The sequence below is a fragment of the Carassius auratus genome, chromosome 1 (genome assembly GCF_003368295.1).
Source record: "Carassius auratus strain Wakin chromosome 1, ASM336829v1, whole genome shotgun sequence".
NCBI classification, from domain to species: Eukaryota; Metazoa; Chordata; class Actinopteri; order Cypriniformes; family Cyprinidae; genus Carassius; species Carassius auratus.
This window is the reverse complement of record NC_039243.1, coordinates 6,217,488-6,244,103: the sequence shown is the minus strand read 5'-3', so window position 1 is coordinate 6,244,103 and position 26,616 is coordinate 6,217,488. Positions and strand designations below refer to the sequence as shown.

Here is a 26,616-nt window from a genome sequence, read left to right as displayed (position 1 = left end):
ATAATCACATGCTTGTTTTTATCACATTTATTTATCATCCAGCTTTATTATATTAACCAGAAGTAATTTGAGTTGAGATCCTCATTGCGGCTTCCTGGAAGGGAGAGTCTTCACATTCATAAATCTGAAATATTTTACCCCATCCTCCACCTTCCTGAAATATCTCAGCCAAGGAAGGACTTGACACACAACGGCGTATGCTGTGTTTTTGTGTTATCTTTGAAATCCAGAGCTATTGAAAGTCCTCTGTTTACATAGACATGTGGTGCTGATCAAACCGAGTTTGACCAGATAAGGCCTGTGGGAGAACCGTCTAATCGGCAAGCTGATGTCGTAAACAGGCTGAGAATTGCTGATGGAAAAAATACTTGATGTGACTTTCATGAAAAATAAGACCATTTCCTACAGCGGAGACGTTTCCAATTACCTAAGGGGTCATTGAAATCTTTCATCTGAACACGTAGCGCTAGCTGAACTGGCTCACTCGGATTACCGCGTTTTGTTTTGGGAAAACTAGCATTAACATATCGAAGTTTATACACGGGACGTCTGTTGACATCTACATTGATTATTTTTTAGTGGCAGTTTAACAAGTTTGAAAGAAGTTAACTTGAATGTTTTGCAAATCCTTAGCATTAGCATTTATTTGATATATTGACTTATTTTATAGCATGAGTAGAAAACTTGTTATCTCTCCAAACATTTCCTTGTTTTGGGGGATTACATTGTACTTGTCATTAAGTTTTATTAGTTTTTTTTCTATTGTTCTGATCAATAACTGACACACAATCACAGAATCATCATGAAGTTAATGGTTTGCTTATCAATAATCTTCATTGAACGTGGGTCAAAGTTTACAGATACCTTATTTGTCCTACTGTTGCATTGGGAACATCTTGGGCATCTTGAAAGTTTAAAGTGTTTACAAAAATGAACAGCATGTTTGGTTGCGGAGGAACACTACCACTACACCATCCATTGATATTTGAGGGTATCAGTTGTAGCTATCATCTTTTTTTATGCTTGCATAATTTGTTTTGAGGGCTTTGTTGACTCTCGTGGCGATTGATTATCAATGAGGAGGATCCTCTTGTAGGTGTGCTGTAAGTCTCTTTTAAAATGTAACTAGAGAGTCAGGTTTGTTATTGGAAGACATTCTACCAGTGAAATGTGAGGACAGAGAAACTTCTAGATCTGGACAGGCTCAGAAAAAAAACCTGAAACATATGAAACTCTGGTTTATTAAACTCTGATGTCTCAGATCATGCGGTTTCTTGTTTCTAAATCTGGTGTTAAAGTTGACAAATACATCCAGTAGAAAAGCTCCACTCATTTAAACACTGTTCCTTTAAACGTTTTATTAGTTAAAGAATCCTAAAAAAAATCATAGTTTTCAAAACATTGATATTAATAAGAAATGTTTCTTGAGCAGAAAATCAGTAAATTAGAATGATTTCTGAAGGAACGTGACACTGAAGACTGGAGTGATGGTGCTAAAAATTCTGGTTTAAAACACAGGAATAAATTAAAGTTTACAATATATTACAACAGAAAACAGTTCTTTTAAATTGTAATAATATTTCACAATATTACAGTTTTTGCTGTATTTTTGATCAAATACATGAAGCTTTGGAGAGCAGAAGAGGCTTCTTTCGAAAAACATCAAAAACAAATACCCATCCCAATTATTTGAACAATAGTGTATGTGAAAGGAAAAATTGCCATAGGAGAAGCTATTATATGTGCACAATATTACAGAATTTCTAAAGCCATATGATAGGTTTGTGTGACTGAAATATAACTTCTAATTTTCACATTTAAGTAACCTGCTCATTTGTATCCATCATCTTGAAAGATCACACCACAATGTCCTGTGCTTTTGCGTGACGTCAGCAGTTCGACCCTTCTATAAACAGTCAACCGTAAGCGTTTAACGCAGAACTCAATAAAACAATGATTTTCCGGTGCTGTTTACATCATTAATGCATTAGCCTATCGATGTCCTGATCTCTCTTAGTGACTGTGCCTTAAATGGGTCCCATGCGGGTTGCAATCAATAGCGTCCTCTTTATAATAGCGTCTGTGCCTTCAGGACTAAGTACGCTGAAGATCAATCTAGTCCTGTTGTAGTCTTTGTGTTACGTGACTTTTATCTCATTTGCTTTCTGAGTTCAATTTCGTCATCTCTTCCACTCTGCTGGGAGATATCGCCCAGTTCTTCACAAATCAATGCTGAAAAGTTCAGATTTCAGTCTACCTTCTGGCCAAACACAGTTGTGGTCCCAGGATGCTGGTGCCGTGGATTGCTGCAGTCTGGTTTAGTATAGTTTTAGGTCTGTTTATCGTTTGCATCATTAAGTGGCAATGAATCGATCTGAATTTGACTGGGCTCTTGTGCATTTGAGATTTTTTACCTCTTACACCTATTCGACTGGTTTTCGACATGTACAGCCTTTATCGGTTAGAAAGGTAAGACAAATGTGAACCAAGCTTAGTCATGAATACCTCTAGTTATTGTGCTTTGCATAAATGTCTTCATGTTGGTGTTTCCTTGCGTCATCCAACTTGTAATGGATCTTCATATCTGTTCCTCTTTCTTCATCTTTCTATTGATTTCTGTTTTCAGGTGAAGAAGATAAAGACGGAGGCTGTGCCGAGATCTTTTCCTCAACCGGCTCCCTCCGGTGATCCCGTTTCCAGGCCATTGCCCCATCTTCCAGACAGAAGCTCACACGCTCTCACTCCAGACCAGAGCATCAGCTCAAGTGTTGACGGCATGAACCCGAGTCCTCAGACCGTAAGCCCTGCCGGATACACAGAGATCAGGTCAGTGTGTTCCCCATGGCTGCGTGAACGGGTTTATGCTTACCAAGGATGCGTTTCTTTGATCCAAAAATACAGTTATATTATTACAATTTAAAACAACTTTTTTAAAATATAACTTATTCCTGTGCTCAAAGCTGAATTTCCAGCATCATTACTCCAGCCTTCAGTGTCACATAATCCTTCAGAAATCATTCTGATATTCTGATTTGCTCTAGAAACTTTATTATTAACATCAATGCAGAAATCAGTTGTGCTGCTATTTTGGTGGGAACTGCTATTTTGGTTTCAGGATTCTTGATTAGGAAGCTCAAAAGAACAGCCTTTATTTGAAATAAAAAAAAATTGTAACACTATAAATGTCTTTACTGTCACTTTTGATCAATTTAATGTGCCATTTTATTGACCTTTATTTTATATACCCTGTACTGTGTGTAAAAATGTAGAGCGGCAAAACAGTACACAACAATACAATGTGAAATATATTTTTGTTATGTCATCCATTTGTTAAACTATACCTGCTTATGCAAGTTAATTACCTGCTTTGGGTTGTATTATTTATCTTCACCGCAGAGCTACAGAAATGCCAGAGGAAGTTTAAAGATTCAAATCAGACAACAATCCAATGAAATCTCCAAAAGATGAGATCAGGTGCCCACAGTTTCAAAACATTAAAGGCTCTTAAACTCTTATCTAAGCTGCCACAGTACACTTGTGTGTGGGATATTTATTATTTTTAATGTTCACTGTACTTACCGATATTCCCCATCCTGATCATAAGACACAGATAAATGGTTCTCATCTGTTCTCATCGTGGTGCCTGAGCATGTCACTGAACATCTTTAACGAGCTTATAAAGAGATCTCCATATCCCCCCCCCCCTTTTTCTCAGCATTTTTTACAATTCCACTAAAATTAACATTTCGTTTTAAAAGGGAAGTATCATTGTTAGATAATTTTGTGACTGAGCTTTAATATATCTAAATCTAAATATACAAGCACTAAAAATTTCCACTTATCAGATTGTTAAATTATAGCAGTCATAAATGTTACATTTTAGTAATTTATCCTTTTCCCCCCGTCACCCGGCCGTGTCCTTTTATGGCTCTGTAATACATGTTGTAAACTGACAGAAAACGTGATGCTAGTGACTCATGTGTTTTTACCATTCAGCTGAAGTTTAATGACTCTTACGTGCTAGAAGTAGACGAATCAGGTTAAGGGTTTTAAGTTGAGTCATGTACACAAGACATATTAATTCTAACGAACATGACAAATAATGGTCACACTTTATTTTAAGGTCCTATTCTCACTATTAACTATCTATTAACTAAAATCTAGTAGTACTAATTAGTAAGTACCAATCATCTCTTAAAATACATGCTAAAAAGCAAATACTTAGTATTACTCCCTATACTAAAGTGTTACTGAAATAATTATTTCTCTCTCTCTCTCACACTCTCTATGTAATTGTGTGTGTGTCTATGTATATATGTATAGCTGTAGAAAACTAGTTGTCTTTTAACTCCACTAAATGTTTAGCCATTTTTGAACATATTATGTTAAGAAGTGGTACTTTTCCATCATTTCCCATAAAACAAAAGCTTTGTCAAAGGGCCTTGTTGTTCACCCAGGGAGATGGTGGCTAAGCAGGATTTCCGTTTTGTAATTCATGACGGCAATTATTATTTTAATACCCTTGTCAGACTGTGTAACGCCACTTAAGAGCTTCAGTGATGTGGAAAAATATTTCCTTTCTACTCCCCAAGAAATCTTGCGAAATGTCTTTGAAGGTACATGCGGTACCCTTATTCTTAGCAGGCTTTACTGTGAGATGGCAATTTACACATTTCACATTTTACAACAAGAGGCAAGCACCTTGATGCACACACAAACGCCCAAAACCTTCATTCATAAATCATATTATTCTTGAGCTTTTAGAGCCAAATGGACTTGAATTTCTTTTTTGTTTTATTCCTGTGTGAACTGGAATCTAAATCCTTTGAATTGGATTGGTTGTGATTCAGTGTAGCCAGCACTCCGAATACTTATTTCCCTTTTGACACACACACACACACACACACACACACACACACACACACACACACACACACACACACACCTTACAACAGCATTCGTGGCAACGTTGCACATACTTCTGAGTGGTGCGTGCCAAATCACTCAGTGAATGGACCTTTCAATCATCCACATTTTTAGAACAGATTTTTTTAAACCCAATCCAAACGTAGCAATTAATTGGATTATAACAAGAATTTGTGGCACAGAAATTTACACAGATTTGAATGTCCATCAAAGTTATACAAATCCAATCCCCCTTGCATTCTTTTATGAAATATTTTGGCTGAAACTTTCAGCTACATATAAAAAGGTCTTGTTTTCTACTTAAAACATCCTAGATGTATTGAATATGGCATGAGTTGTTTTGGATAAAAGCGTCTTCTGAATACATTAAGTAAAAGTGAAAAAAGTGTTGATATTTAATATCAATTTAGCTAATTAGCTTCTCAAGTAATTACATTTTCATTTGTAATATTTGTATTTTCTGTATCATATTTTGTCATCTTTTTTTTTGTCTTGGATGAAAATGTTAGTTTGAAGGATGTTTATGAATTCTGTGTATATATATGATGTGTGTGTGTGTTTATGTATATATAATATATATATACTACAAAAAATACTGATTCAATTTAAATTAAAACATTTTAATTTGCTTAATGATTGCTTATTACTATATATAAAATTATGTAAAAACTGAAAAATCTGATCAATATATTTATTTTAAAATCTTTATCCTTCAAATTAAATACATTTTCATACAAGACTAAAGAAAGTTAAAGTTTTTACCACAAAAGCGTGAAAAATAATATGTATTTAAATTTGATTTTCATTGTACCTGATAATTGCTCATCATCATTTTGTAATAATATTTATCTTAATTTTATCTTGGATGAACATGTATTTAGGTTAGTGTTTGGCCAATATAGTTTTTTTTTCACAGCCGATGCCGATACTGATATAATTTAATTTAATTTAGGAAATTTGAAATCATTTGAAAATGGATTCAGAAATAAGTGTGTAAAATAAACATTCTTATACTTTTTAAATGATTTTTTTTTTCACAAATAAACAAATATTTAATAAAAATCTAATTAAAAATGTAGTAAACACTGTAACCAGCAATGCACTCCGTATTCTTGGAAGTTTGTGTACATTGTGAATCACATTTTTTCAAATAAAGCCAAGTTAACACTCAAAATACATCAACCATGAATACACTGACCAAACAGAAAAACTTGTCGGCCGATGCTGATATTTGAAAAATGGCAAATATCGGCCGATATATCGGTCTTGGCGATATATCAGTCGACCACTTATTTAGGTTGAAGTGTGTTTAGACATTTTTACTACAAAAATGGAAAAACAAAAATTGATTCAAATTAAAGTATTAATGAGCTTGATGATTATCATTGTTTTGTAAAATATATTTTTTTTTCGTGGTGTAATGTTTCCATTTAACACAATTGACCATTTTTAAGTCCATTCCACTCATATTCCTCTCAAAAAGCAAAGAAAGTGTGATGTAGTCCACTGTTTTTCTCAGGGCCTTATGATTGCTATATCAGCCGTTGTTTATTTGCATTAATGCAGTCCCCCTGAGATGTGGATTGTTTTGTTCTCAGTAGTGATATTAATTCCCAGCAAATCTGAATCTGGGAAACATCCACTCCTGAGCTCATCAAGTTTTGTTGGCCAATCTCCAGCATGTGGAGTGGATACGGTTCTTTCCATCTGTAGTAATTACTGGAGACAAGTCAAACAAAGCTCTGAACCGTGGCACTACATGTACATTGTTCACCAAACAATAGGCTCCCTGAGACCCTCGGACCATGTGCTCAGGGGGAAAAAAACTGTTGTGTTGACTCTGGCATTGACTGGCAAATACTGCATATGTTTAGACTGTGCTGTTCAGTGAGCCTGACCTCTGTTTTTGTTTTTCCCCAGCCTCCAAGAAGATGAAAGACCAATATCTCCTTTCTACATTAGGTAGGATTGCTCACAGTTTTTCTCACTCTTTCTTTCCGTTTCCCCGCTTTTGCTGAAAGACATGTTATTGTGGAGGCACGGATATGCTATATACAATATATCTTCACAATAAAAATGATCTAGACATTTTATTGTCACAATATATGCCCTCAGATTTGTCACAACAAATTTGTTCTTGTACATTCAGCATCATTAGGTGATTATGTGGTAGTAAGGTAAATGTCACAAATGTTATTTGTCCAAGTCTTCACAATAGTACGCACAAATGATCCCCTAAACAAATGAAATCCTCTTAGTGTCACACCAGGGATACGTGCTAATGTTTTCTGGTTGAATTCAGTCTGAGCGTGATGGATCTGGTCAAAATAAACCTCTCCTGTGGTTGTTTTCTCGGTTCCTTCATGTGTTGACTCATTGCAAAGGCTCCGGTCCCCTCTCGTACCATAGCAACTGACCCTTCACACATTTCCCATCACATAGTTTACCCAACCCAGCCCTCACTCTCGCTGGCTTTAGTGCTGTGAACATGAGCCTTAAAGGAATAGTTCACACTAAAATTACAATTCTGTTCATTATGTAGTCACCCACGTGTCATTACCAGCCCATGTGACTTTGACAGAAAAACCGAACTCTTAACTGATCTGGGTTGTTATTTTTTACTTTAAATGTCTTTTTATTGTTCTCCTCACACTGCATTTCACTGCCATTTAAGGAATGCAAGCAAATAAATTTACGAGTGTATTTTCTGGAACCTTTGACCTTTTGTTGGAGTGAGTTTATGGTTGAAGTGTGTTTGCCCACTTGGCGTCATGTCAGAGATGTTGTCAGTCAGCGAATAAATTATTTTAGCCTCCCAAATATAGTGTCTTATAGTTCTGGAGTTTTCTACTGCCACAACAGGTTAGATCTATTGAGAGAGATATAATGTTACATAGCGAACACATTGGTGTTCAAGTTTTTTTGATTTACTCTCCTAGGCTATATTTATTAAATAAATAATATATAAAAAAAAAATTAAATAACGAAATATAAAAAATAATATTTTGAAATATTATTACAATTTAAATAGCTGTTTTCTATTTGAATATAGTTTAAAATGTAATTTATTTCTGGGATTACAAAGGTGAGATTTTAGGCATCATCATTCCAGTCTTCAGTGTCACATGATCCTTCAGAAATCACTCTAATATGATGATTTGCTGCTCAAGAAATATTTATTATTAATATTATTATCAATGTTGAAAACTATTCTACTGCTTCATATTTTTGTGGATTCTTTGATGAATCAAAAGTTCAGAAGAACAGCATTTTTTTGTAACATGTTTTTACTGTCACTTTTGATTTATTGGATCCTTGCTAAATATAATATTTCTTTTTTTTTTTTAAAGCCGCAAACTTTTTACAGTACTGAAATTATTTATAAAGTATGTAAATTCCTAGTTATGAAAATGTATTTTAATTTAATGTGTATGTATTCAATTTGTCATGTTTTTATTTATTATTATTTTAGGTAACACGCACATCTTTAACGTTGGCCTCTTTAATCATTGCGAGTTTCCTCCATTTGTTTTATCCACCACTGTGAGCTAGGTTTAAAGGATTATTATATGGAAGGACTAGGTTAGCAGACTAGCAGTAGGCTATTTAGTGCCAGCTTGTACTCAGTCCAGCATTCAGGTCCCTTGAAGAGCACTGTGTGACCGCTGTGTTATATAAGACCGACAGAGCTCATCAAATCATCTCGGTCTCAACGCATCACTGGTCTATTCTTGGTAGCGTTTGATACCATCTACGTTTGCATCTAACGATCATTCCTTTTGATACCGCTCAATACCAAGTAAATAGTTTGCTGATGGTGTTTAAATAGCGAGTAGTCAGCTGTGACTGGTTAACTGGCTCTGACCCTGAGAGCGCTGCTGGTAACTGTTGTGTCCGGACCCTCAGCCTGTTTCCGGATATAAAAGATAATGCCGCTATTTTTAACCGTGGCATCATTTTCGGGAACTTTCTTTCCAGTTCATGAGAATTCAGCTTTGTTTTTTTGTTTGTTGGTTTTTTTGTGGTAAATCATATTGGTTTCTTTGATTTGGATGGTCAGATGAGATCACTTAAACCAATAAGAGATTTTCTGGCTTCAAAACACTGATGTCTTTTGATGTCTGTGAGCCATTTCACAACAAATTAAAACGCACTGAGAAGACTAGAGCAGCTATAATGTATAAACCTTGGCCACCACTTTATATTAACGGGGTCATATGATGCTGCTAAAAAGAACATTATGTTATGAATTTGGTGTAGTGTATTTATGCAGTGCCCCTCATACTGTGATGCGTGTCCCGGTCAGCGCAACAAAGAAATTTCGGTTGAACTGTCCTGGAACAGTTTTGTAAATAAAACTTAACCACAGAGTTCTAACAAAGTAGTTCCACTTTCACAATGAAACATACAGCATCTCCACAACATGGCGGCGACGGCAACAGCGAGAATAAAAGTTACGCCGCCTTTCTTTGCATGAACATTTAGGCTTTATGCAAATCTTCCGACATCTTGACGAAAACATGTTGGGGCGTGTTAGAGCGAGCCGTGTTTGGGAGTCATGGTTGACTCTTAACTTTTATAAAGAATATCTCTTTGTGTTTGAGGTTTTAGTCTTTGCAACTTTACAAATCGTCTTTGTGCACCAAGAGCTTGTAATACTAATACTAAAGGAAAAATTAATATGACCCCTTTAATTTATTTCAGAATATTAAAAACTCTGGATATTTATTTCTCTTTGGATTCAACTGGATGGTGCTTAGCATAATAATTCAGTATTTTCTCTGTTCTTGATTGTTTTTTTTCTCTCGTTCTTTAGCTCACACGTCTCTCCTAGACACTGCAGACCTGAATTAACAAAGTAAGTAATTATACAGAGCCTTATGTGACAATTAAATTATTTTAATTAACAAGTCAATCTTCTGGACAATCAGATAAGTTTCATTGTTCATGTAATTAAAGCAATCACCATTTGATCATTGACGTTGTCTTTCTATCTTTCTGTCCAGTTTTCTGGAGAAGACCATTCGCTCAGCGGTCGAGCAACACCTATTCAACTCACAAATGCACACAGGTCAAAGTTCAGAGGGCTTGGATCCAACTGCCCACTCTTCACCTCCTGTGACAACAGCCCGAGAGAGAAGGAGACATCTACGAGAACAACAGGAGCACTTCAGGTAGGAGCATGTTTCTCCTAAAAAAAACAGCTGCAGCCAAATGGCATGGTAGCTTAAGTTATGCCAAATGCAGTAAGCAACCAGTTATATTATTAAAGAATACAAAAAATGAAAATGTGTAATGCACACTAACAAGGATGCCCAGCTTCACGCAATATCAGACAACTGCTGAAAATCTTAAAATTGACAAATATCTGCAAACCAGCCAGTCTAGCTAATAGTAATAGTCCATATTAACCGAATTGTAACCTATAGAAGTATTTGGTTAATCCCATATTATTACAGAGATTTTATTTAAAAAAACGTGGATTAGTAATGAATCTCTCATCCAATCTTATTTCCATTCCAGTTTGGGTCATTGCTTGCTGGATCTTAGAGCGATTAAACTAATCCTGTTGTCAGGAACTATCCACAGAGACACTGAAAACATTAGATTAGTGGCTCAACAGTTGTGATGTGTAACACATACTGATCCAGCTCTCGAGACGGATGTAAATAAACAGTCAGATGAGGTATCACAGCGACGGCTTCATTTCTGCTCTGCTCTTATGAGTTGATCCCTTGAGTAAAGGGCAAGCACAGAAAGTCCTCGCTTCCTCTCGTGTTGATTCTGTGGTGTCTGAAAGCAAAACTGTGTCTTTCTCAGGGTCGAGGGTGATAAAGAGAACGTCCCGTCTCTGGGTGTGAGGGTTACAGAGGAGGGTGACAGGCGTCTGCTGTCGCCGCCACATGAGGTTCAGAGAAACAGGAAACCCAAACACAGTCCCACACTGACTGAGCACTCAGACAACCCGGATGCCCCCACCGTGAGTCTGTTTTTTAGGCTTACCACCATGGCCTTCTTTTTGTTTTTCTACAAGCATCACCATTACTACTGCTCACACTAAGAGGGAGAGATTTCAACAAACCCCTGAACGTAAATATAAAAAATTAGGAATGTAACTTGTTCTGCGGTGTTTATGCTACAGCAATATGTGACCTGTGCTGGCAAAATGAGTCACAATGAGCATTTTTTCAAAAATCTGTTATTTTAATTTTCACGTTCTCCATTTAAAAAACCTTCAAAACGATGTACAATTTGTTGGAATTGGACGAGATATCATTATTTTTGGGTGAACTATTCCTTTTGTTCAGTGTCAGTGACTCAGAATTTCAACAACAACAATAATTAATTGAATTAAAATGTGGTAGTAAACAGTGACAGGAACAGCTAATTGTCTTAAAATCCTTCTTGTTCATGGGAGACAGCACATAATGCATCTCTGTGGAAAATCACAGGTAAATTGCAAGGCCTGCTTTTATCAGAATAGTGTTTTGATGAAGACCTCTCACTGACTCATGTTTATGCTGTTGGGTGTGTGTTTTGAGTTTGGATTCAGCTCAGCAGATCAGGACGCAGTGTTCGTTGGTACATTTGTTGGTACAACACAGTGACGTGCATTAGACACCATTACAGATGTTTTGGTAATGTCTCGGTTTTACTGAAACATCTTTTGGTCAGTTGTGGTCTTGATTGATATACATTAACAGATCTCTGGATAAAGGGATGAGAGAGCATCTGAAATGTATCCATACAGTCTGAAGGTGTTACTGTGAGGATTTGTTGAACCACCACCTACCCTTACCCCTGCTGTCAGGCCGTCTGGGCTCTGGCACCGTTGAACGGAAGCGTGCCAGTACACCTTCATTATTATTTTTTTTTCAAAAACATAAAAACTTTACTAACCTAAAACTTACTGTGTTAACTGAGTGTTACTGTCATTTTAGTTTAAGAAGGAAGTCATCATATTTGAGGGTCATTGGCATCAAAAGTTTGAAAACCTCTTGTTTAGTACACCTGAGCAAGGCATGTATTGTTTCGGCTGTATTTCTGTATAAGGTGTTTTCAAATCTCTTGTGGTAGATGAGTGTGAAGACACAGCAGTGCTTGGCTAACCGCAGATTGCAATAGTCCTCTAAGAAACCCTTTCACTTTCTATCCATTTTCCTTGCAGTATATTTTTTAATCCCTCACGTCTTCTGTGTTTTTTGTTGTTTCTTTATTAATTTGGTCTTTATCTACCCCCCAAGTGGTTTAGAATGCGCTTATGAGAATGATTTTAATGGACTACAAACTTCATAATCACGGGAAGGAGGAGGCGGGAACCGGCGGACATTCAAATCAAGCTTTAATAATAAAATAAACACAAAACAGCCCGACAGCCCCATGCGGACGACTGCAAAACTAAAACACAAAATAAAGCCCAGGCCTGGTCCTCTCTCGTCCTTCACTGTCGTCGCTCCTGTTTTATATCTTTCCGATCTCCTCCGTGGGACTCGAGACCGGTGAGTGGAGCAGGTGTCGTTCATTTCCCAATCACTCCACAGGCAGCGCCCCACTCGTCACAATGATATACTGTACATTGGCCCCCAAAAAAGTATTTGGACACTTAGGGCCCTATCATAAACCCGCTGGTGCAAGACGCACTTCTCATTTTCCTGTGCTGCGCCACGTTGTTTAAATAGAAAATGGATTTTCGGTCATTTGTGCACCCATGCGCGTGCTGGTCTAAAAAAGAGGTGTGTTCAGGTGCATTGTTGGCAAGTTGCTATTTTGAGGAACTGAAAATAGACTGCGCCATAGACCAACTCAAACTTAGTCAAGTCAATGGTGCAATATTTTTTATTTTTGTTATTTAAAGAGCGCGTTAGTAGAAAATGCGCCTCTGAGCGGCTCAGCAAAAACACGTTCACTTTGCTTATTACACACAGGGACGCACGCGCAGCATCACACAGACATTTTTAAACATGAAACAATAAAAGTTTTCAAATGTAAAAGATTTTTATTGTGTACATAAACATAAAAATGCCTACATGTCATAATGGATAGTCATTGCATGTATCAGAATTAGGCTACCTATAACTGCACGTTACGCCATTTATCATTAAGAGAATAGGGACAGCCTATTGCTGGGTGATTAAAACGATTTTATCTATTAACTAGAATGTGTAGTTTACATCGACTTGTTTCGAAAATTGGTTTTCTTTTAAACATCCGCCGACGCTCCACTGAGGCCTCCGGTAGTTTCGATTGGGCTCAACCCTCCCCCGCGCGTCTGCCATAGAGACATGCTGCCGAGTGAGAGAGATATTTCCCCGTACGAAATGAACAAGACCGCGGCAGCACAAGCACATCTGTCAAAAAGCAACCTATAGCAGTGTTACTCGTTGCGCGGCACGTGGCAGTTTACAGGGATTTGAGTAACTAAAAATCAAATCCTGGTAAAAAACAATATATATATATATATATATATATATATATATATATATATATATATATATATATATATATATATATATTTATTTATTTATTTATTTATTTATTTATTTATTTATATTTAAATAGTTATATTTCATCTGCAAAAGCAATGTGAACTTTTATAAATAAATAATATATGTACTTATTTTCTCTCCAGTACTGGAGGAAGTTAAATTAAATTAAATGTGAAGGATATTAACCGTTACAAGATGATTGGCAGGCCAGTTTACAGTGAACAGGGTGCATGTAAGCGGTTCGACAGAGTGCTCTTTTAAAGACGCAATTGTGTGACGTGATAGTATGTCCCAAAGCTTTCCTACTCTTCTACTACACACTCAAAAATGTGTACTTTTTCTTCACCAAAAGAGTACATACTTTAAGGAAGTAGTTTAAGTAGGCACATTTGTCTTTCCAGTATTAAGGTAATCCTGCTTTTTTTTTATCATCTTTTCCCGGTTAATGATAATGATAGCCCCTTTTGTTTTGTATTCCATACAGGGATGACCGATTGATAAAAAGACATGCTATTTATGACTAGATGTAACTTTTATATTTTGAGGTTAAAGCGGCTCTCTGATTGACTTAGCCCTATCAGTGTGGCTTCCATCGAAAAAAGGGTGAAGACCTCTGACAGTCTTACAAACATTTACAAACCGTATACAGTAAGATAAGAATGTTTTGTTACATTTTCACTGTTTACAATGGCAGGGCCTGCAATCTTGTCTTTTTGGCTGATTCTTTCTGATTGCACTTTAACCCCAAGCGGGAAAACCAGATCAAATCCCAGGATGTAAAATCAAAACAAAATAAAGTTAAACTTCTTTTAAACTATTTCTTTGTCATTGAATATTGATTTTAAGGAGTGGTGGAAAAATCTGTTTCAATCGTAAATCAGATATTTTTGTGAAAAAAATCTTATATTTTCTTTTTTTTTTTTTTAGGTCATAATCGTTCAGCTCTGACAACCCTTTTAGACCATGAGCCCGGCAGGCAGACCGTTTTCCTGTCATTAAACTAGCAAAAGTGGATTCGCAAATAAGGTCCTTAAATTGTATGAATTTTTTGTTACATCATGTATAATATCAACAACCAGTCTAATTTTTGCACAAACACTTAAAAATACATGTTCTTTATTGGCATTAATGAAGACCCTTTGAAGAACATTTTTTTAAATCCATGGAACCTTTCCATTCTGCCAAAAAAATATATATATTTCAAATAATAGAAAAAGGTTCTTTAGATTATTAAGATGTCCATAACACCAAGAAAAAAAAACAATGTTTCTTATAAGAATTGATCAGTGAAAGGTTCTATGGCAAACTAACAGACATCTTGAAATGTAATATTTCGCTTAAAGTGAGCTTGTGCTATTGTTCTTTAAAATGCTCGGTTTGTTTAACTGGTGCAATGCCATGCGTGTATTTCTGAGAGTGACTTGCTCATTGAAATACTTAGAGAGTGAATGAAAGAGTTGATATAGTTTGAACATCCTGTGTTGAAATGTTTCTGTATTTATGATTCAGTCTGTAAAATTATCCAGTCCAAATAATCTGGAGGTCAAACAATTCAGTTTCCTTCCTCTTCGTTCTCCAAAGACGTTTGCTAATGTTCTCTTAAAAACATAGCGACTGTTTATTTTTAACAAGGAATATTGGTTTTGCTAAGCTCAGGTTGATCCGCGGTCATTGTGATGTGACATACATGTTGAATCAGTGTGTCACTGCATATCATGCGTGAGATCTCACTCCTTCACGCTCGCTATAACAGTTAGAACATGTTGTACCCGGCTGTGACACGTACGCAGTGCATTGTGGTATAGGTGCTTCTCATGTAGTAGATAGTGGCAGCTGATTAGAGACTACTGTACTTTTCCCTGAACGTGTTTTTGAAAAGCGCAATCCTTTACTAATATGCAAAGCGTTATGTTAACCACTGTGTTTATGAAAAGTAACACTGAAGCTATACTGAGAATGTCAAATCATTCATACATTTGCATTGTTTTATTTGCGTTTTCACATTTTCACTTTTAAGATGCACTCAGTAATTTTGTTTCTTATTGGAAGTCTTATATAGAAAGAAATGAATAGTACTTTTGTCAAGAAAAAAAAAAAACATGAGATGAAGACTCAAATTGCATCAGCTCACAATTTTTTATATTATAATTTTTTTTCATACACAACTTTTAAATGCATTATTTACCTCCAACAAAAACTTTGTTTCTCGGCTTTTCATAGCCTCAGTTATACCCTGAGAACAGATTACTGGTATTTTGGCATCTCTGCATATGATGAGATTCCTAGATTGAAATATTTATATCCATAATAACTCAAATCCCTTCAGTATTCAGCGATATAATCTCATCAGCTGTCACCTTGTTAATCACGACGTGAATGGGTGATGACAAGAAGATTATCTGATGAACTGTTCACTCTTGATTGCCCTTGATTAGAGAGATTTTAGGCAATGTTTTCTGGGCCAAACATCATGTGAAGGCTGCAAGTCTGTTGAAAGCCTGTTGATCTAAGTCAACTGACTTCCACCGCTCAACTATTTAAGTCGTTTTCGTCATGGTTTCGGCGAAAGCATGCAGACATTGTAAATACATTAGGTTTAATTTAGTTTCATAAACACGTCTTTAAAGTGGGCAGTTGGTCTGTGTGTGAACTGTTGTTTAGTCTTCGAGTGCCCTTACGAAAGGAAAATATATTTACCAATATATTTCTTAAAATATATTGTGATATATTGTAATATATTATTTTCCCTTTTTATTTTCTAATATTTTATATTTTTGAATACATTTAATAATAAATTGCTGATGCATATATTATATAATATATTGCAAAATATACAAATAATTGGCGCTTTCAATATATTGTAATATACTGGAAAAAATAAATATATATAAGAATATATGCCTAATATATTACATGATATTTTCCAATATACTGCAATATATTTTTGTTTCGTAAGGGTGTGTTTTGATGAGTGTGTATTTGTGCAATGAGGCACATTTCAGGTTAAATCTTTGCTTTATTGTGTCCTTGCATTGATGTGCCAAAGCCAGACAGGTCTTCACACACAGGTTGTCTGGACTGTATGTTTCCCAAGCCGTTCCTTATCTCTTCTAATGCTACTAAACATCACGTCTCTTGGCAGGGTGACAGTGGCATTTTACACCGCCATGTGCACAAAAAGTAAACAGCACAAAGTCCTTTTCCCATGTTTGGACTGATACAATATCAGCAGTGTTGCAGTTTTGGACCGTGATGGGCACGTTATGAAAATCACATTGCCACAAATAGCACGTCTGCAATGGCTCAAGTGTGTTTCAAATCCAGTTGCATTAGCATGAGTAAGCTCTGTCTGTCGTAATAACAGTAAACGGGACTTTCAGTCATGCTGGCAGTAACGTGGGGTATGTAGTGAGAAAAAAAGCCCCCCTCTGCTCCAAAAATAGACCCCGTCCCACACCCAAGAGCCCGGATGTGTGTGTTTGTGTGAGTGACCGAGTTGTGCGTTTGTCTGGAGGATTAGGTCTGTCTGTACGCATACTGCCCCACCTGTGTGATTGTTCAATATCGAAACAGAGGGAAGAGTTTCGGAAATGCTCAAGTGAGAAATCAGGAAGGCTTTTCTGCCTGAGATCTGCATGCGTGCTTTGCGTGCTCTGCTTGTTCCCTCTCTCTCTCTCTCTAGGACACACAGCTGCGCATAGAGAAAGGGAGGGGTGAAGAGAGAGAGAGAGAGAGAGAGAGAGAGAGAGAGAGAGAGAGAGAGAGAGGGAAAAGAACATAAAATTAGCCACGCTTTGAGCAGGGCAGGCAGCCAATCAGCACGCAGAGGTTTGTCCTGCAGCGCCGCCCCCTGCCTCCTCCCAGCCTGTAAGTAGACGGGGACAGGCGCAGGCAGGGTATCGCTCAACATAAGAAGCGCACTGCACACAGTCTGGTGTAGTTGGTGTTTATGCTTTGTTTTTCCTCTGCTAGACGCCTGCCATGAAGATCCAGGAGGCTCTTAGTGGCGCAGAGCCATGCAACGATGTCCCTCGACTTGACCTTTCTACTCTGACAGACAACAGTAACTGGGCAGGTCAGTGTTTTTTTTATATATGTCTCTCTCACTTTGTCGCTCTCTGTCTCTGCACATGGGCGACAGCTGCAAGTCTGCCTTGCCCACATTGTGTCCTCATGCAGTGGATCTTATTAAGTCATTTAACAGTGGAAGAAGATTAGCAGCAGTCTGCAAGCTGTTTTCCTCTCACAGTGTGATGTGTAGTCTAGAGAAGCTTATTTTGCATTGCAACAGCTTGCTAGCGATGCATTTTTCTCGGCATGTTTGTTGTGAATATTGAGGTTGGAGCCACAGCTTGGTGCTTCTTCAAAGCCCTGTGATGTCCCTTGAGAATTTTAACTTGAATGCCTCTGGGATTCATTGAGTTTACAACGGATTCATTTTTGGTTCTTGCGGTTGGAAGGTTTTTTTTTTCGTTCTAACACTTCCTCTTTAGCTATAATCCTGTGTTTGTAAACACTTGATTTCTTTTTTTTTATTGTCCATTCATCACATTCTTTTATATAAAAGTTATTTAAAATAAAAAATGATTTAATAAATTTACATTAAAGCACTTTATTGTTTATTTATCTATTTATTGTTAATCTGTATCTATTTATCTATACAGATTTTATAAATCTAGATTACAGTATTTTTCTATGTATTAATTTCAATGTAAATGTGTGAGTGTGTGTATTACACATTGATACAAATGTTTTTATTATGATAAATATGTGTATATAGGTTTTTAAATTTCATTTAAATATAGATTTAATTTTTTTTTTCATTCGTCATACTCTTTAAGATAAATATATTTTAATATATGAATATAGTTTTTGATTTTAATTTATAAAATATTTTTTTAATGTAGATTATAGCACTTTGTTCATTAAAATATATATATATATATATATATACACACACACACACAAGCATAATACATACAACACTTTTTGTTTATTAGCTTTGCTTATCTGTTTTGAAATGACTATTTTACGGTGTATAAATGAACTTCGCTTAGCAGATGCATCAAAATACAATGGGTTTTGTTCAGTGATTTGATGCATTTTCACAACTGCTGCATTTCAGCCAAGCTTAGATTTCACAGCGTTAGTCGTCTTCAGTATTGGGGTAAGGAACAAACAGACGTTTAGCTCTACAAGTGGAGGGCCTTATAGTCATAGCAACTGAGAAGTGAAACAGGAGGAGGTTAAAATCCGGGAGTCTGGGAGCTGTTGCTATGTGCACGTCACGTCTGAGCCTTTAAAACCTGACATGGCTGGGTATAATAGTCTCCCTTCCTGTTTCCTCTTCAGTTCGCACAGCATGTGCCAGTTGTAGACTTGCACAAACATGCGAGAAAACACACCCCTTTTCGCCATGACCTTGGAAATTTTGTAGTGTACGGTCTCAGTGTTTGAGGTCTGGCACGGAAACACACAAGACAGTGAATCGAGCATAGCATATGGAGCTGCCCTGCTGAGAGGGTTGCCATGTTGAGTCACAATTACCATTTACTTTAATACAGTGCTTAATATTGTGGTCACAGCCTTGGCAGAGTCTCTATACTGTATCATGGACTTGCTCTATGGCACCCTCTACTGAGAGCTTTAAACAGCTGCGCACATAATGACATGTTACAGGAAGATGGACAAAACATCGCCCTGTGGCTTTGCAAGGTTTTCACCGAGACATTCCTGGGAGTTCCACGTGACATATTTTCTTTTGTTTAGACAGAAACCATTTTGAAGGTTTTCTGCATGTTTTTTTTTTTTTCAAGGCAATTTATGTAGTTTTGGAATATGTGAAAATATGCATTGTGAAAAGTGCATTTAGCATAGTTATACAGTGATCTTTTCAATAATGTTTGCTATGCTATGTTGTAGCATAAATATAAAAAACTACATTTTTCATCATGTTATCATGAAAAGTGCTTTACAAATAAGTAAACTTCCTCATTTTGGGATGCATTTGTCTAGTTTTATGCAGCATACCCTAGTGATTTAGTTTGTTCCGCTAAATGGAACAACTTAAGACGGACGCGATGAAAAAGGAACAGTATTTATTTTTAGAAGAGCCACACAAATCAGTAATTTAAATAGTTTTGTGCAAATCCTGGCAATTATGTTTGTTATGCCCAGTGGAAGAACTTGATTACAGATAACATGATTAAAAAGATCCGCTTTGGGACCGTATTTATTGTGAAAAGCGCTTTTGTATAAATAAATGTATTTATTTCAGAGGCAGTCAAAGCGCCCTAGTGCATTTTACCCAATTAAGTTAGTTAAGCTTAGAAAAACAAAAGATCATTTTAGAACAACACTGAGGTGAGCTATACAAACCAGAAAAGCACTTCATCTAGTAATATTTTACAAATCCTAACAATTATGTCTGTTATGCTGCTAATTCATGCTTAATTACAGATATGATGAAATACATCAGCTTTATGTGTGGTAGAATGCTTTACACAAATAAAAGCTTTAAAGCAAAGGCTTTGTACATGTTACTGCACATAGTTGTGGCAGTTAATTTTATTATGCTAAGTGGAACAAAATCAGAGATGAAAAGACAAAATCAAAATCAGAGATGAAAAGTATAAATGATTATACAAGCTAAACAGTTTTGATAACATCTCTGGAAGCGTCTGTGGTTGTTAAAATGAGTTCACACAACTGTAAAATACAGTTGCACTAAAAACAACCTGTTGCTCCAGCTCAAGGGAGAGGTCAAATGAGTGTTCAGGACAGTATGTAAGGTTCAGCTGCCAGACCTTTGTCCCACTATGGCTGATGTCAAAGAACATTGCTGTGACCCACTGCGGTGCCGAGATACAGCGGTTTGCCCATATGCCTGTCAGCTGTGATTTTCACAATCGTGTATATAACTCGCTGCATTTGTCTTGTGTAAAACTTTTTCCTTGGGCCATTATCTCAGTTGCCTCTCTTTCCTTTTGTCTTTCAGATTCTAACTTCTTTAGCGCCCCTTTCCTTGACTTTAAAAGCCTTTTAAGACCAAGTCTCAATGAGGGTAAGGTGCTGAGACCTGCTTTTGTTAACAAAGTGATATCCCTGATCCACTACTCTCACCAGTGACCTTTTTAAACGCTGCATGGAAATCCCATAAAACAGCCCAAACTGGCATGTACCCACCTAGCAGCTAACAACCTGCAGCCTTTGAGGACAGGCACAGTAGTATGTGGCTTTTATTTATGTTCACAAAGCCTAGTGAGACTTTTTGTGAGTCTTTTAATGAAAGGCCATCTTGTTGTATTATGCCTGCTTGGATGTATTATGCCGGCTCAACAAAATGGCTCCAAATGCGCCATTAGGGAGAGGTCCACCTGACCCATTAGCTTCTCAAGCATGACTGTAACAAGCACATGACACGGTACAAAAAGTGCAAAGAGGCTGTGGGAATTCAGGCTCCACCAGATTGTTTGCACAGCATTTTGAAAAGCATGTGGAGCTCTTGTGTTTGAGTGAGTATGCATGCACTGAAATAAAGTCCTTCGACTGCAAAGTCATGCATCATGCATAAAACATGGATAACCATAATGTTAATGTGTTGAGACGACACATTAACACCTTAGCAATCACCTAAAACACATTAGCAACTATATTGAAACTGGCAACTGCTCACATAACCTTTGGAAATGTACTGTATATATTTTAGCAACATGGGGGGTGGGGTGGGGTGGGGGGGGCATTGTGGTAGCATGTTTTTCCACAAGCGAGCACCATTCTTTTCTTCAGAAAAAGTCCCATAAACTGTCAACGTGCAGTTTAATGTTCTTTTAGAGCTCAGACAATAAAAAAAAAAATAGTACGAACACATTGCTTTACTGGTTATCGTAATCAATGATGCCTTGTGCAAACACACCGAAGGTTTTACTTGCACTTCAATGCTGTAAATATGGCGACTCAACTTTATAACAACAGATAAGATCAAGTTTGATCTTCCATGCATGCCGGTTCCACCGATCACTTTGCAGTCAGCATTTATCGCGACATTCTTCTGGATGCATCATTAAATTGTTCTGACCTTATGGTCATAGCATCTGCATAGTAAGTAAACAAAACTTTCAGGTATTACAGCGTGTGCTCGTAATGTTTGAGTTTAACCTGCAGTGCACGAAACTTAAAAACAGTTTGTCACAGTTTTATCTAATAGTCTATAATGAAAAGTACACATGTACTGTGTAAAAACAACTGTCTACTGAGCTGAATTGCACAAATTTTGTGGTTTCAGCTGTAACAGTTGACCTCAGGATGCCAGAAATAGCATCAAGGTCAATAAGAGTATCAGCTTAGTTAAAATTTTATCTGCACCCAAACTTTGGCAATGACTATGCATCAACAAACACTAAATCTACCTTGTGGATGCCCTGTTCCCACTTCTCTGTTTGGCTTGCTACTTACTTGATGACTAGTTAAAATCTAGACACGCGGCTTTGTTATTTCCCTCCATATTAACACATACATGTTTGTCTGTTGACAGAACCAGTCCCGGCCTACTCGTCTTGGCAAAAGGAGAGTATGGAGCGCGAGGAGGCTCATTTGTCACCCCACGCCGGTGGCAAACTCATTCGCCAGCTCCTGGAGGAGGACAGCGACCCAATGGTCTCCCCGCGGTTCTATGCTTATGGAGATAGCCAGCAGTATCTTGATGACACTGAGGTTCCTCCATCTCCACCCAATGCCCACTCATTTATGAGGTAAAACAACAAATGGTCTGGAAGATTAAATCATGTTTTTTTTTTTTTTTTTTTTTGGAGGTTGAAATTAACTATGTGCTCCATTCAGTAGGCGGAGAAGCTCATCGTTAGGCTCCTGCGACGACGACCGGGAAGAGCTCACTTCAGCCCAGCTTTCAAAGCGGATCCACGTACTCAAGAAGAAGATAAGGAGGTTTGAGGAGAGGTTTGAAGAGGAGCGCAAATACAGGGTAAGTGCACCAAATATTTTGCAAGGACTACACTGAAAAACCCATTGCAATCAATGAACCCTATTCTGTCTACAGTCTACCCTGAAAAAGTTCTCAGCATACTATATATGCACTATTTCCGTGATGAAAAGACAAATGAAAAATGTATTTAGGTGGATACAGATACTGAGTTTAGTGCTCCTCTATCTACAGCCTTCACACGGCGACAAAGCCGCCAATCCAGAGGTTCTGCGGTGGATGAATGAACTGGCCAAGATGCGCAAAGACTTAAAAGGTATGAATGAAATTCCTCTTGCAAGAGCGACAGTTCCCATTATGAAAGTGATTTGAATCACATAAGCGAACGCTAATCCAACCTTCATAATATTTTGTTCCAACAATGTTTCTGGTGTCATTTCTCACTAACCTTTTGTGGGTTGGGCCTACCAGGAAAACAATCCCTGATCTAATCTGCTCTGCTCATGGTTTGCAAAGTTCTTGTAAACAAGTGGCTCCTTGTTCTGGCATCACTTCACAGATCACAAGTTGCTTAAATCAGAAGAGGATTTGACGCCCATCCCCCGCCAACGCAGCAACACTCTTCCCAAGAGCTTTGGATCTCAGCTGGAGAAGAAACCCACTGAGACCAAAGCCCCCAAACCCCCTGTGGAGTGCACGCTAGAGGCAGTTATGAACAAACTGCAGGAGAAACGCAAGGAGGCTGGCCGGCCTGAAGACATTAAGGTACGATTTCAAAGGATTCTGTTCCCCATTTGACCTTTTTTTATTATAAACAAATGCATGAATCTTTAAAATGTCAATCTTTGTTCTTCTTTAGGACATGACCCGTGAGCAGATAGGAACAGAAAAAGTGGCCCTTCAGAAAGCTCTTTTACATTACGAGAGCATCCACGGGAGACCAGTGAGTATGCAATTCTTCAAAAAAGTCCATTAAGTTAACCGTCTTAAGGTTAAGAACTTATTGTCTACATACCTTGAAGTTGATTTCAATGTCAGTTTGTCACACTTCCTAGATCACCAAGAACGAGAGGCAGGTCATGAAGCCTCTATACGACCGCTACAGACTCATCAAACAGATCCTCTGCAGAGCATCTGCCATTCCAGTCATTGTAAGTTCAGGTTTTTCCAACATTTTTCTTGCTTTCCCTATATATTGTATCCTTGTGTCCCGTTTCAGTTTCTTCATTTACTGAAGAAATAAGAGTTCATGCTAAGCAGGAGTGTCCAATGCTGCTTCAGGAGGGTCACTATCCTTCAGAGTTTAGCTCCAGTCCTAATCAAACACACCTGAACCAGCCATGTCTTCAGGATTACTAGAACACTTCCAGGCAGTTGTTTTGGGATAGTTTGGAGTGAAATTCTGCTGGCCCTATAGGAGCAGGACTGAACACCCCTGGTTTACAGTTCCAATTCCTGTTTTCCATACCTAGTGAGCTACATGCTCTCCAAATGTTGGAGGCTGTTGCAAAAGATAGGCAACTTTATTATTATGCCTTCAAAGTTGCATCACTTTGGCCATTTTTAAGCAAGCATGATTCCTTCACAGATAAGCTAATCTCAGAATGCAATACAGAAAGATGGCTGACTACTCAAGTATTATAAAGTATTAATAAAAAATAAATGGCTTATTTTACCTTATACTTGTGTGTACTATGTATATGCATTCTTATTCGAATGTGGGTAATCTTAGCAACACGATAACATTGTAGCCCGTTGAAACCATTACAAGTCTCTTGCCATAAATGAATTTGGTGTCTACATAGAGTATTCCAAATCCATGACAGAGTTGCTGCCCATGCAGACAGTTGGCAGCGAGGCAGCTCTCTAAGTTTAGGAAAAAAGCTAATACTTGTTGGATGCATAAGCTAGTGTTATTGTATTAAAGGCTAACTAGCTGCCATTTCTACTTTATTCTTGAACTAAACCATACGGATAAATCTCCACGGTATTAGTAGAGGAAATAGCATTAGCTGTAGCACAATATAAGCATTTAGCTGCTGTACTGATGCAGTGGCAGTGCCAGGGTTTGTTAGCATCACTAAGCCCGTCTTTAGCAAGAGCTCAAGAGTAGCTCACTGAGGTCATATCCTGAAGCTGGATATTTGCAACAGTATTCCTTATAATTCCTAAGTCTCTTACACATACACATACTCTTAAAAGTCCTCCAAAGCATTAAACAGCCACCCTGGTCATATTCCCACACCGCTGATAAATATTTCCCCCTGCTAAATACAGTATGTATTCATGCATGTGAAATACAGCAATAACAAAACCATCCAAGCATTCATAAATGGTCTTTTAGATGTAGCTTTTCCATTTTTTTTTTAGTTAATGATATGCTTCTCCAGTGAAATATTTGGTTAGCATCAGTTTTTCAACCATGGGTTTTCAATTTATGAGAGCCATATGTCCTAAAACAGTGGTTCCCAATCCTGGAGGACCTTCAACACTGCACATATTAGACGTCTTCTAATCAAACATGCCTGATTCAACTCATCCGCTCATTAGTAAAGACTACAAGACCTCAAATGTATGTTTCAGATAAGAGAGACATCAAAAACTTTCCAACATTGGAGGTTCTTTAGTACCAGGATTGGGAACTGCTGCCCTAAAACATAGGTCCCTGGTCCCTTATAGTCCATTAGTGAGTCCTGCCCTGAGTGGGCTGATGTGTAGTTTACCGGGTTGTAATGTCACTATTAACACCACCACAGGGCTCGCCTTCCAGCAAGCGCAGAGGTCCCCTGCTGCAGCCCATTATCGAGGGTGTACCAGCCCTATTCTTCAGCGACACCAAGGTGAAGAGCTGCTACTGCTCAACCAACCAGTGATTTGGCTTACCCACCTCCTTCTCCCCACTAGCTTCCTCATTAACTTAATCATGAATCAGTAACTGCATGGGAGTGCTGTGAGATTGGACTCCTGCTGATTCCATTGCCTTTTGATCACACCCCTGTTGGGTTTTGTATTAAAGAAAACCCAAATCGGTAACTCTTGTAAGTCCGTGCATCAAATGCTCCAGTTGAAATAAATATTATTTATTGCACTGCTGGAGCTCTGATTCGTTTCATTTGTACTAACACTTGTCACGGCAGAGGCTTGATGCACAATGATTGCTGAATGTCAGTGAGATTTGCCTTCAAAATCAATGTTACGCTTGATACTGCCCAGTCATGCTAGTATAAACTCTTAGAGTTAAGCTGCAGTCAAACTAACCGTCGCCATCTGCTCTTTTTCCAGGAGGAGGAGGATGGCTCGGATGATGACAGTGATACCAGGACACAGTTCACAGTCACTGTTAAGCCGGAAGTGACCATGTTGGGACTTCTCGACCAGCTGGATGAGGACACAGATGGTTTCATCTCACCTGTTGATGAACTATCGCCCTCTAAGAGCACCACGGATATGAGATTGTCCAATTTGCATGCTGCTTCCATGTAAGTATAAGGTTAAGAATAGAAACCTATGTCTTAGGGTGCTGACACACAAGATAATGCTTGAACTGAGTGATTTGAGGTCCATTTTGAAGATAGAAATCAATAGATCTCTAATGACCAGTTCGCTCTCAAAAAAAGAGACTAACCTTGGCTGTTTCCCACAAGCATCGTAAACCCAAGTAGATTGTAGAGACCATTGGTTCCAGTGGTTTCCAAAATCTATTTATGCTTAAGATGATTTTTGGGAAACACAGTCCTGGTAAACTAATATTCTGAACATTTGGTTGTGCAATGTAGCGTCACTTTTCGTAACCTTTGAAACCAATGAATTTGCGATGAGCTCTAGTGTGTAAGCACCCCTATAGATCTTTTACTTTTCTTGTATTCATTTAATCCATCTTTTGTGGAGCTACAAGGCCATATGTATAGTAGGCTAAAAGTAATTTGTAAGTTTAAAAAAGTGAAATGTTCAGTAATATTTGCCAACCATTGAAACCTCCAATTATCGCATTGTTGTTGTGGTGGGTAGAAAGAATCTCAAAACTCTCCACTCCTTCTTAACCAAACACACAGGCAGGAACTTGTGGAGCAACTCCAGGAAGCCCGTGAAGAAAAGAAAAGAATCCGCAAGAACCTCCGTGATTTCGAGGATCAGTTCTTCAAACAAAACGGCAGGTAACGAAAACCTCCACAGTATGAACTTTAAAAGGTGTACAAGCTTGTTTTTAGAAGTGTACATTTTCATAAGCTTGAATCTGTCTCTACAGAGAGAGAAACTAAATCTCAT

At 37.7% G+C, this 26,616-nt stretch overlaps 1 protein-coding gene across 11 annotated transcripts in view; it reads left to right on the top strand.

Moving 5' to 3' along the window:
• The window catches only part of LOC113045630 (protein FAM13A-like), a 43,179-nt gene that overhangs the window by 15,294 nt on the left and 1,269 nt on the right, over positions 1-26,616 (top strand). For 4 of the 11 annotated variants that reach the window (XM_026206324.1, XM_026206404.1, XM_026206156.1 and 1 more), the window contains 16 exons: positions 2,627-2,826; positions 6,847-6,888; positions 9,743-9,784; positions 9,933-10,100; positions 10,747-10,906; positions 17,385-17,487; positions 20,410-20,475; positions 21,946-22,162; positions 22,251-22,392; positions 22,585-22,666; positions 22,910-23,115; positions 23,210-23,293; positions 23,406-23,501; positions 25,107-25,190; positions 25,633-25,829; positions 26,403-26,504. In XM_026206324.1, coding sequence (XP_026062109.1) covers positions 2,627-2,826; positions 6,847-6,888; positions 9,743-9,784; positions 9,933-10,100; positions 10,747-10,906; positions 17,385-17,487; positions 20,410-20,475; positions 21,946-22,162; positions 22,251-22,392; positions 22,585-22,666; positions 22,910-23,115; positions 23,210-23,293; positions 23,406-23,501; positions 25,107-25,190; positions 25,633-25,829; positions 26,403-26,504 — 1,991 coding nt within the window. The remainder of the gene's footprint in view (positions 1-2,626; positions 2,827-6,846; positions 6,889-9,742; positions 9,785-9,932; positions 10,101-10,746; positions 10,907-17,384; positions 17,488-20,409; positions 20,476-21,945; positions 22,163-22,250; positions 22,393-22,584; positions 22,667-22,909; positions 23,116-23,209; positions 23,294-23,405; positions 23,502-25,106; positions 25,191-25,632; positions 25,830-26,402; positions 26,505-26,616) is intronic. The other 7 variants (XM_026206986.1, XM_026206485.1, XM_026206244.1 and 4 more) reach the window with 6 other exon arrangements.